Below are 12,303 nucleotides of genomic sequence, written 5' to 3'. Positions count from 1 at the left end.
ACGACGACGCTGCCTATGGTGCTATCTTTTCATGGCGAGCAGCGTTTGGGGAAAAAGCACGTTATATCAGTTCCAAGAAAGCATTTTTTTGAGACCCAATTCCTGGGCACCGGCAGTCCATGAAACAGTAAGTTCAGATCATACCTCAAATCGGTATGTGACAACATAATCCTGCCGTTCTGCTTGACTTTACCTCAATCATAGGCAATAACAAAATTAATACCAAAAGAAAATTGAATAGTTCAGATTGCGTCAACAGGATTCAATAGAGCCTAATGTGCTGACGAAAACAGTTATAAACTTTCGCTACAAAGGGCATAATATTCGAGCAAAATTTAGCAGATCCTGGAACTGGTGTACAAATAACATAGAGCTCTCAAACGTCCTGGAACTGAGGTAATAACATAGAACTCTCAGGCTCAACAAGATCTATTTAGTCCACTAGGTGAGAAAGACCCGACAACTTAGACCTTGAAGCCTCTGCTATTCCTCCTTCCTCTTGCCTTCTCAAACTTCCTTCCCTTGGAGCGGACGTAAGGCTTGGTGTGGCTGTGCGGCACACCAGGTGCAGGACCAAAGTGCTTCACAGCTTCCCTAGCATTCTTAGGTCCACGCAGCAGAACCTGAGAATTGTAAATTGTGAGATTCAATCGTCTTGCAAGCAATAATGAGTCAGCAAGATACTATTGCTCATTGAAAGTAGGACTTACACATCAAAATATTAGATAAGATTATCCAACATAAGAACAAAGAGCCTAACACCGCTTCCCATAGAAGCACAGTAAGTTTGTGGAGTAGCAAGCCCATTGTAAAAGTAAGCAAAATTCTACAGCCTAATATACATAAAGATATGCATGCAACACACAGATAGGAATATAGCACCCAATGATTGAAATGTTTAGAACTAAAAAGGCACATGCAAAATAATCAAGGCTGAAAATCCAAAATTATTTCAAATACCCAAAAAGTCATGAACAATAGAAAACTAATTAGCCAATGGCATCAGATAATAAGCGGAGTATTGGTCTACACATTGCATTCAGTGTGTATGATAAGTTTATGCATCATCTGCCATTCTTCCATTATTACATAACAATCAAATAAAAATTGATATATCAATAGAAAAAGAAAGGATCGAGTAAAGCGGATGCTTAAAAATGTTATCAAAACAACACATCAGAAAACAGAAGATAAACCAACAAAAGCAACCTACAATAAGGAAGCACACAAAAGAATCAACATAGCAAAATTTCGGTTAGACCATTTGGCACCAAAGCAAACATGTAGTGATGCAATGGGCTGGTAAGACAACCATCTAGATCTATGCACCCGTTATACCTCCTTGGCCCTCAGAAATCTCCAAGAAGAAAATAACTGACACAGGTGCGTGCTCAATATTAAGCAATTCAATGACCATGAGTAAATCAGAAGACTGCCAGCAATCACCTACACAGATATATAAAATTTGTTTGCCCAAGCAAACTAAATTGTTACTCCTGTGAGGTAAAAGGTATATCAACAACCAATAGGACATGCAAGCAAAATAACTTGTTCTCGCTCTCAGATGCATTCCTGAAAAGAAATGCACAAACATGCAGACACTCAACACAGCATCAGGTTCTGACCGCCCGTCTGCTTTTTTCTCATCATTGAGAGATAACAAGAAAATTGAAAATGATTCACAGCTTGTTTGAATCGAAAGAAATTCAAATTTTCAATAGTTGCGCATCCAGGCTTAGAATATGGCAAAAATGACCATTAATCACACAATGCAGGCAAAGTATCAGAAATATGACAACATCACGCAAGGCTCAACAACAAATGCTTGTAGCAATACAGAGAGCAAAATTCAGATCATAACTCATCTCTAGCAAAGAGCAGTTAAACACAGTTGAAGCAGTGTTCGCCTTAGACGCATTTAAACTCTAAACGGCGGGTCTGCGTTTTTCATGTCCAAAGTCTATCTTTACATTTAGCTGTAAGCATTAGAAATTAGAGCTGAAAAGTGGAAATTACCGTGTTCTGGCCCAGAGGTGCACGGAGCGCCAGCTGGTCAAAGGTGAGGCACTCGCCGCCGGCATTCACAATACGGGCCCTTGCTGTCTCAGTGAACCTGAGTGCGGCCACCTTCATTGCAGGCACCTCGTAGACCCTCTTGTCGTCGGTCACGGTGCCCACGATCACAGCAATCTGGTTCTCCTGCACACCACAAACGCAATACCCGGACAAGGTCGCACAAAACCACCAAAAACACGCACGCAGCAAACCCAAACAATCTTAACAAGGAGCGAACAGAAACCTTGCTCTCCATGAAGTTGACGAGGCGGCGGAGCGAGAGCGGCGGGCGGTTGGTCTTGCTCATGAAGAGGCGCTTGAGGATCACCGCGTTAAAGTTGCTCTTGGTCCTCCGCACCAGGAAGCGGTACAGCTGCAAGCACGCACATAGATCGGGAGTCGGGGCGCGAGCGGTCAGGCCCAAATCCGAGCACGGAACGGCTAGAAGGCTGGTGCCATCAGATCGGGACGGCGGTGGGAAGTACCTTGACGAGGAGCTTAAGGTAGACATCGTCTGACTTGGGCGCGGTGCGCTTGGTCTTCTTGTTCCGGCCCCCGGCGACGAGGTCGATGCCCTGCAAGGAGAGGGGGGATATGTCAGCTACGGTTCACGGTCTCGAAGACGAGCAGCCAGCGAGGGGTGAGAGGCTACCATGGCGGCGTGCGGCGAGAGGTGACGGCGGACGGAGGGGCTGGTTCTAGGGTTTTGGAGGCGATTCGAGAGAGTGAGGGTTATATATGGGTGTGGTGGACTCAGCCCGAATGAGTTCAGGCCCGGGCCGCCAGGTTTTGCGCGTAGGTCGGGTGAAGTTGGGTTGGGTCGGGTGTTGCCATCGGACCGAGCCGAGGCTCATCCTTTTGCAAGAGTCATTAAGCTTCAGTTTAATCCTTTAAGATCCTTCAAATATATTACTATCTATACTGATATAAAATAGATGAGTTCTGACCGATTCAAACGATATTTATCGTACATCTCACACTATCAAACGGTCCGTACTTAAAGTTGATCACATGTCTCCTCTCTCTCAGTTGTTCGAAACTTCCAATCAATTTGGAAAAGGGTTGTGGGCTATGCTACAATTAAATTGGATATGAGTAAGATATATGGTAGGGTTGAGTGATCTTTTCTCTGTGACATAATGATGAAGATGGGTTTTCATGTGTGATGGGTAGATCTAATTATGAAGTGTGTTATGATGGTTTTTTATAGGGTTCTAACTGATCATATTATTCTTAAGCATGGACCTATTGTCACCATATTTATTTCTATTGTGTGCTTAAGGATTTTCAACCTTGCTACATAACACATAAGTAGAAGGATAGATTGATGGTGTCAAAATATGTCTGAGTGCACCTAGTATGTCTCACTTGTTGTTTGCTGATGATTCTCTTATTTTGATTTGTGCAAACGGGGAGGATGTCATGCATTTACAAGGTTTACTTCACATGTATGAGTTGTGCTCTGGTCAGATGATTAATAGGGACAAATTAGCTGCCTTGTTTAGTAAAAAGAAACACGAGGTGATGCAAGCTTTGCAGAATACAAAAGAAGCTATGAATGATAGATATCTTGGTCTTCCGATACATGTGGATAAATCCAAATCGAAAGTTTTTTAGTATCTCAAAGATAGAGTTTGGCAGAGAATACAAGGTTGGAAGGAGAAGCTTCTTTCTCGAGCTGGGAAGGAGATCATGATTAAGGTGGTGGCCCAAGCTATCCCAACCTATGCTATGGCATGTTTCGATTTGACTAAAGTTCTATTTAATTAAATCAACACACTAGGTATTGGTGGAGTCAATAAAACAAAGAGAACAAAATGCATTGGATTTTCCTGGGATAAATGAAAATAATCAAAGAAAGAAGGTGGTCTTGGGTTCAGGGATATTCATGCTTTCAATATGTCTATATTGTCTGAATAAGGTTGGAGGTTGATTCATTCACCAGAATCTTAATCTATGTGCTCGGATTTTGAAGGCAAAGTATTTCCCGGATTGTGATATCTTGCAAGCATGACCTTGTAGTGGAATGTCATATACGTGGAGGATCATTTTAAAAGGTGTCAAGGTGTTGAAAAAAGGGGTCATTTGGCAGGTAGGAAATGGTGGTAGTATACATATATGGAGAGATCCTTAGTTGCCAAGAAGTTTTACACGTTGACCGATGATTCCTCGGGGTGCTCACCTTTTACAATGATTGTCTAAGCTTATTGATACAGCCACGGGTTCATGGGACAGAGATCTGGTAGAGCAGATGTTCTAGGAAGAGGATGTGGCCTTAATTTGGGATTTGCCTATGCATGATGAAATGGATGATGTTGTAGCTTGGCATTATGACTCTCGAGGTATGTTTTCTGTAAAAATCAGCATATAAGGATTTCTGTGATGATAAAAGCCAAAATAGTACATATGAAATTGCTATGGGAGCAGCGGAGTTGCCAAGGAAGAATGATTTGTGGGGAAATATATGGAAGATTAAATGTTCAAATAAAGTCAAGCATTTTGTTTGGAGACTTGCTCATAATAGTCTAGCTTTATGTGTTAACTTGTAGATGCGAAGGTGGATGTAGATACTAGATGCATTTTTTGTCGTCAGCTGGACGAGGATGGTGTCCATCTGGTTTTCAATTGCAAATATGTCAAGCACGTGCGGAGGGAGATGGGACTGGAAAATGTACATTATTCTTTTGAAGGACTGCATTGGATTACAGCCAGCAAATATGTCAAGCATGTTTGTACCGGATCGTTGGCCACCAAGTGTAATCGAATGCACCAGATTGTATTTGGGACTTGGTGGCCAACGATATCGTTGTGTCATTGGTTTAATGGAATTTATGTGATTCTCTAAAGAAATGAATTTAAACTTTTGGAAATGTGTTTTCTTAATCAGAGGCCAGAAGCATGGTTGACAGATAAAAACAATTAGATCTATATCAAGGATTTTATTTTTATACACTTCTTATTTTACAATTGTCTATTTTTTCCGCTCGTGTTCCATCGACAAGAGTTGTTTTTTAGGAATAGGAGGGGCAAAAACCCCTACTGATTAATATATTGATTGGATAAAAAGAAGTTTTATGTAAGAAAACAAAATAAAAAAGAAGGTAAAACCTGAAAGGGAATCAAGAGAAAGCATCTAGCTAGTCACTAATTGCAGGGAAATAGCTTTGCTTTACTCTATGCATAAGCATGGCAAATTCATGTTTAAACTTTACTCTATAGGCATCAGTCGAGGGGGTCACTTTGTTGAAAATCAAATCATTTCTTGTAGTCTAGAGGCTCCAAGCAGGTAGAATGATAATCTCCATGAAGAAGGGGACCCTAAGACTGTATCTGAAGAATTGAAGTACCTGATGGGGACTTAACAGAGGTGGAACTTGAAGGCCAACCAGAGCCCAGCAGTTTTTGGAGAAACCATACTCAAGAGATGCTCCACTAATTCCTCAATTTGCAAATTGCACAGGACACAAATGTATGATTCTAGGTTCATGTTCTTGTGGTGCAAAAGTCCTCTTGTATTTAGTATGTCCTTCATTAGCAACCAAAAGAAGACTTGATGTTTTCACTGACATGATGACTTCCATAGCCATTTATAAGATTTTGGTATTTCAACATGCCCTAAGAGTACTTTATAAGCCTTTACTACAGAGAAGCTATTGTAGCCCTAAATATATATCCAGATATCATGTTTCTTATTGGAATGTACATCAAATAGAGCATGTGCTACCTCTGCATATTGTTTATATGCCTGAGTTGATAGTGGTAGTTGAAAGAGTTGGTGCAAATTATTTTGTGCACTAGCCTGCTGTAGAGTGATTCTTTTGTGTTGAGAAAATGACAACAGCTCTGGGAAGGAGTGTTGAGGTATCACTCCATTCCACATATCTTGCCAAAACAATACTGAGTTGCCATCCTTTACCACCACCATGACTATACTTTTATATTGATCAAGATGCTTTAGGTTATCCCTCCACCAAAAAGAGCCTTTTTTCACTGTTCTAGGTAATTGGCCATTTGTATAGTAATTAGATCACACTAATTCCACTCATCTTATTTCATGCCTTCTCACCAAAAGGGAGATAATATTCTACTTTGGGCTTTGTGATGCTTAATGGAAGGTCTAGATATGTGAATGGTAGTGATCCAAGTTGACAGTTGAAAGTGTTGGCTTGAATTTTCATTTTCTCTGAGTCAACATTAATGGGCACCATGACTAAGTTGCTATAATTTACTTTCAACCCCGTTGAGTTAGCATGTGTTGAGTAGAGCCTTTTAGCAAAATAGATGCCTTGGACATGCCTGGCCAACAAGACAACAAAACATAGCGGAACAACAACCCAAAGACACATACAGTTAGGGTGCGAACGGGACCACTAATCTACTCCTCATCCGTACCTTCGTCTCCAGGGAAGTCAAAATCTGCTTCCTCATTTAAATGATAGTAAGAATAAATACGAAAGGTACTTAAAAAGTCCTATACTATTGCAAGGGGTTGATATATGCATAAAGGATGACTCAAGGATAAGGTTTTACGGTTTAGTTTTAAGTGTAAATCAATTTATAAAATATTCAGTTTATATTCTCTATTGTTAACTTTTAAACAATATAAATAAGGTAACAAGGTATATATGGAGGGTTTTCGGTCCTAGGAGGGGTTACACCTCACTCCATAGTCCCTGTCATTATATCTGGTATACCTCTAGTACCACAACTCCTGACAAATCGAGCTAGCAACCTTATCATACAAGCATCTAGTCCACACACTCACTCATCAAAGATACACATGCCCTGAGTCTAACCCAGTGAGGTCATTATTTTGCATGTATATGACCGTCGACGTGGCTATTCAAATAGATTTATACTCTGCTGAGGTTGTACACTTTACCCATATGATATGTTCAGTCTCCAACCATTGCAAGCGGAGGAGTGAATCATATCAAGACAATTTGATCACCTTCACTTGCTGGACTATACTACGAGACACCCTAAGTGCGTTAGGTCTACGCAATGGATGATAGGGTTCCACTGAGACATTCGAAAAGAGTTTGGTTCCATAAACATCCGCGAAACACCTAACAAATGGTTGGATGCTCGTTGCTCCCCTAGCCTCTAGGTCAAATGTCAAGCTTGGTCGGGAGATAGAGAGGTCAAGTCATTTCCATAACAGGACGCATGGTTGCATTGGTTTGGCTTAATATGACGGCGCAATGATTCGGTACTTATACAGCTAGGGCAGGCATCTTCAGCTAGCAATGAATACCATGTAGGTAACTCAAGCCCCGAAGAGTATCCTCACTGAAGGACTACTCTACTTGCCCCCATCAGAATAGTTTTATACCCTTTTTACACACCACCAGCCATATCTCACTATCAAGTATTTCACAATCACCAAATATTCATTTCATATGAGTTAAATTGATTAATCAGTGAAGTGACATCTCCAAAGAGATGTATTTCATACCATCATCTCAGAAGAGATGTATTCTATCCTAAACATGCTAGATATCAAGGTGTCATCTGATGTTAATATAGATAATAACAGATAAATCCTAAGGTGATATGTATTCTTGATAATGACATTTAAGTTATGACAATTGTTTGATAGAATTTAACTATTGCAGGTAGTTAAATAGCACAATACATAGCACATATGATAATAAGTTAAGTTTTAAGTTGATCAATTAGATTATTAAAAACATAGGTTCAACATGATTAAGGAGATATAACTTGTCTTCTCTGAAATCTTCTTCTAAACCTTGGTCGAAGTCGGGGTTCTCCGGTACCTCAATGAAATTCCTCTGATTTTGCAAACACGATTATGATTAACGACGATCTATACTAGAGAAGAATCAAATAACACTAAATAGAAAAATCAAATGAGCCTTAATGGATATCACACTGAGATATAAAGATAAATCTCAAACTTAGATGAATTTAGATGAAAGAATCGCCAGAATCAAAGTCAAAACAGAGAAGTTATGACTTCCGAAAGATTTAATCTAAAAATAAATTGAGAAATTATAAAATAGTACTATTCATAGGTGGGCCCACATGTGGGACCCACTGAATAGTACTAGGGCCCACTGTACGTTGCACTAGTGGGGCCCACTGTACAGTGCTCAAGTTGGGTTGGATATGGGCATGAATATGGGCTTGGACTCGGGCCTGGACTTGGGCCAAGGCTAGGTTGCACAGTGGCTGGCCCATCGGGGTTAGGCCGATTGGCTTCGCGGGCTAAGGCAGTTGGGCCAGCCCAACACGGCCGAGCCGCGACCTGCCTTAGCCATGTCGCGCCACTCCAGTAGGCCAGAGGCCAGCCATACGCGCACATGGGGGCTCACCAGCGAAGTAGAACAACAACAAAGGGGGGCTATCGTGAGAAATCACGGAGGCTCACGCCAGAGAGATCACTAGCGATGGGTTCCCGCCGGGGGCGCATGACGAGATACACATGTCGAGCATCTACGCGCTACGGGTAATCCATTTGGGGGCTTATTGATGGCAGGCGAGGGCCAGAGTGGCGTCAAATGATGCTTGGAGGTGGTCAAGGCGGTGGAGCATAAACTGGGCAATGGCTCCCCGCTAATCACGAGTGCAAGGCACCTGCAACCTATGACTATGGCTCCCAGGAAGCACAACGGCATGAAGGCTGACTCAACAAAGGGCATGACCTAGCACTGGTGGCGAGCTCAAAGCATCGGAGGGGAAGAATCCCGTGGCCAAATGTCGCAGCGCGAATGTGGGCCAAACGGGTTGCGACATGCTAGCTAGGAGGGAGCAGGAGGGGATATGGAAGCTCATGGAGCTCAGAGACGGCGAGGGAGAGGTCGGAGGCCGGTGGCGAGAAGCTTCTGAGAGTGGCATCTGCTTGGTCTCTAGCTTGTGCACACTCTCTTTCCACTTCTAGGCGATGAAGGGCGATATGGGGAAGACAACGAGCTTCTCTTGCTCCTTGGATGCTCCCAGGGAAGAGGCGGCAGTGAAGTGGGCGGTGACGGCGAAGCAAATTCAGGAGAAAGGGGAAAATGGAGCCAGGCTTCTCTTTTTATAGGGCGAGGGGGAGCAAGAGATGGAAGCGATGAGGTGGTGCGATGTGGCTTCTCAGTGGCGGCGCATACCGGATTTTACGTGATGACAACAGCTTTGTGCTAGCCATCCGTGCATGTGGTTACCAAAGTCTCCGGCGGCCGTGGGTGCCTCGGGCTGTGCGCACGCTGAGAGCAGAGAGAGCGAGAGAGAGGGGGCGAGAAGTCAGTGACGGTGTTGAATGTGGCGGATTCACGACGCGACTAGAAACAACGATGGTGAGCTGCGCTGGAGGAGGGAGAAGAGCACGTGTGTTGGTAGGGTCCGCGCAACAGCGAGGGAAAGGAGAACTCGCACGCGTGGCGTGCTAGCGTGAGCGTATGAGACAGGCCATTAAGCACACGAGGTTGGGTCGGGGGCGTCGTGGTTTGCACGCATGAGGAGAGAAGAGAGGGTGAGCTGGGCTGGGCTGATGTATGGCTAGGCTACATAGAAGGAAAAGAGAGAGGGGGTAGTCCAAGAAGAATAAAAGGATTTTGGAATTGATTTGGAAGAGATTCAAATGGTTCTATTTGAATCTGGATTTGAATTTGGATTTTGGTATGACATTAATTCAAATAAGAGTATTTGAATTTAAAGCTCTGAGATTAGGGAGTATATGAATTCAAAATATTTGAATTAAATCAGGTTTCAGCTGAATTGAATCTAAGAATAGATTTGAATTTGAGAGACATTCAAATTCAAATCTTCACTCAAAGAACCAAGAAAACAAATAAACCAAAATGCATATGATTCAAATTATTGCAGGGATTAATTAAGAAATTAATTTGGTGCTCTTTGGAATATTTAGCTAAAATAATATAATTGAATATACACATACAAGTATATTTATATTCAAATACATATTTTCTTGATTTTATATTAGTTTAAATAATTAGATTTTTTAAAAAATAAGTGAATTTTGCTAAAGTCTAAATGCTAAAACTCAGGATATTACGCCGATGGTAGTGGTGGATGTGGGGGCAGGGTGGCAAGACGGCGAGGAAGTCGCCGATCACGAGCATCAGAGAACCACCAGTTGGGTAGTGCTAGTGCAAGGGAGGCACAACAAACACCCAATGAAGTTGGGTTAGCGCGACAGGGGTGGCGGATGCAAATGGGAGGAGGCAGGCAAGGCGGGGGAGCATGTCGCGAAGAGAGCATGAGTTGGGAATTGTTGATGGGAATAGAAATAGTGCTAGTGGTGAGAGAAGAAGAAAGGATGATAGGCATTGGATTGAAATTGGATAACTATCATCCGTCGAATACAAGAGTTGAGAAAAATAGTCGCATGTAGAATAGCTCACCCTTATTTAGCGGAGATTAGAGAGACCCTTTTTAGGACCCATTTGATAGGGTTTTGGATTATTTTAGAAATATTTTGGTTCTAGTTTTTCCCTGTAAACGTTTCTCTGGTGAATTAGAATTATTTTGTGCTATCGTTTGGCTAGTTGGATATATTCTGATTCTCGAGAGAGGACAACAGTTGTAAATGAGAAGAAAATGATTTAGAAACAGGAGAGACCACCTTTTACGTGTTTCTCCCTCGGAATGTAAAAAAGAGAAATATTTCTCTCATTTCGAATTCGAATCAATTGTCAAAAGCACCGTTTGACAGGAACTTCACTGATTCTAGTCAGAATATAAAATGTTTCTTGCTGCCAAACGCACCCTTAATATCCTACTAGCTTAAACAGCCAAAACACTATTGCTGGTAATACTTTGCAGTAATCAACAATATTGGATTCTATTCATTTTAAATTGCACATAATGTGATATGACCGATTGAATGTCTCCCATCCGTAAATATGTACCGCTCAATTCCAGAAAGCAAGGTCTTTATATGCTGTTTACTATCCAGAATTAAGTGGTAAGGTGATTGCTGGCTTAGAGCTTTGTTGAACATTGATGCTGCATATGTGCTTCTCAGAGACGTGAAATATTTTAATACTGAAGCTTAATACAGTTTCTTCATGCGTTTACAGGTCATTGTTTGTAATTAGTAGTTACAACCAACATAATACATGAATCAACACAAGTAATAACTCTATAGAATTGGCTGATAAGAACTTGCCAACATTGTGCACAACCAATTTGCGGGGTAAATTGAAGTCATCCCAGGCGTTCTGTTCTGGCTCTTGAGGGCGTAATACATCCGATGCAACAGAATCCTAGAAAAATCCAGAAAAAAAAAATCAGTAATAGCACGATAAGGATTGGTTCTGTGATAAAATAGAATCAATAGAACTGCCAAAAGACCGTACCTTCTGGAAATACATGATAGATGCTTCATTCAGGCAATTCTCTATTCGATATGGTAGTGTAACCTTCGGTGGTTTAGTGAAGTGTTAAGACAAAAGAAGTGGTCTCTTGAACAACATCAACAGAAGAAAACTGTTTCAGCTTCCCATCACGTAAATTGCCTCTTTTAATACCATCTGACACCACCATGCCTTCGGATCTTCTAAATTTCAAGAAAAAACGGCCAATTGATGAAACACAGATTGGTCCAGACCAACTACATCCAGTTTCTTTTGGACAAAACTGGATAAAAACGTGAGAATCCTCAAATACATTTCTGTGCTTCTTAACAAATAAATCAAAGTAGTTTACTTCTCGCTTTTTTCCAGGTTTCCATGTTTATAAGGTAGCCTTCTGTTTACCTTCAACTGTCAATCCGTCTGTGTCGTGCTAGAAAATTGGTAACCATAATCATTAGTATTAGATGAGAGTGCAATTCCGTGCAAAAAAAAAAAAAAAGAGACGAGAGTGCAATTCCATGCAAAAAAAGACGAGAGTGCAATTATGAATAATCAATACATGAATGAGCAAAAGTGAAGCACCTCAACAAAACATTGGCGAACAGCAATTGCACTACTAGACTCATTTGAAATAACATATCTTGGAACAATTTTTTTTTTTAAGGAACATAACATTCCATTACTCAAGGGCCGGAGCGATGTCAGTGGCCAACACTTGTTCAATACAGACAGGAGCCATTGCTGGCCAAACCAAGATACTGCCCGGATTCAGAGTTGCTCCCTGAGAAGCAAGGGCATGTGCTACTCTGTTACAAACCCGAGGACAGTATTGAACTTCAACATCAATGAAATTATACCAAAGCAAAGATCTAGCCTCTCTAAACAGCACACTGTTGCTTGAGATGTCATAATCACAATTTATGAG

General features: G+C 41.6%; 1 protein-coding gene and 1 non-coding gene across 2 annotated transcripts; both read right to left on the bottom strand.

The window, feature by feature from the left end:
* Window positions 1–216: 216 nt before the first annotated feature.
* On the bottom strand, window positions 217–2,827 carry LOC133916135 (large ribosomal subunit protein eL18x-like). Its single transcript, XM_062359660.1, has 5 exons — window positions 2,708–2,827; window positions 2,541–2,630; window positions 2,300–2,428; window positions 2,017–2,199; window positions 217–623 (listed from the first exon to the last, which is right to left on the bottom strand). The coding sequence occupies exons 1-5, from the start codon at window positions 2,708–2,710 to the stop codon at window positions 465–467; spliced, it is 564 nt and encodes a 187-aa protein (XP_062215644.1). The 5' UTR covers window positions 2,711–2,827; the 3' UTR covers window positions 217–464.
* LOC133917228 (small nucleolar RNA R16) lies at window positions 996–1,076 on the bottom strand. The gene has a single exon (XR_009909632.1). It is a non-coding gene; the product is annotated as a small nucleolar RNA R16 (small nucleolar RNA).
* Window positions 2,828–12,303: the final 9,476 nt, after the last annotated feature.

This window comes from Phragmites australis, chromosome 4, assembly GCF_958298935.1.
Source record: "Phragmites australis chromosome 4, lpPhrAust1.1, whole genome shotgun sequence".
Lineage (NCBI taxonomy): Eukaryota > Viridiplantae > Streptophyta > Magnoliopsida > Poales > Poaceae > Phragmites > Phragmites australis.
This window is presented reverse-complemented; position numbering and strand designations above follow the sequence as displayed.

What these genes read in the sequence shown, in the direction of transcription:
- LOC133916135 (XM_062359660.1), bottom strand. An exon ending in ACCTTAAGCTCCTCGTCAAG is followed by an intron (nt 2,429 to 2,540) that starts GTACTTCCCACC and finishes GCGTGCTTGCAG; the next exon opens with CTGTACCGCTTCCTGGTGCG. An exon ending in CACCTCTGGGCCAGAACACG is followed by an intron (nt 624 to 2,016) that starts GTAATTTCCACT and finishes TACAATTCTCAG; the next exon opens with GTTCTGCTGCGTGGACCTAA.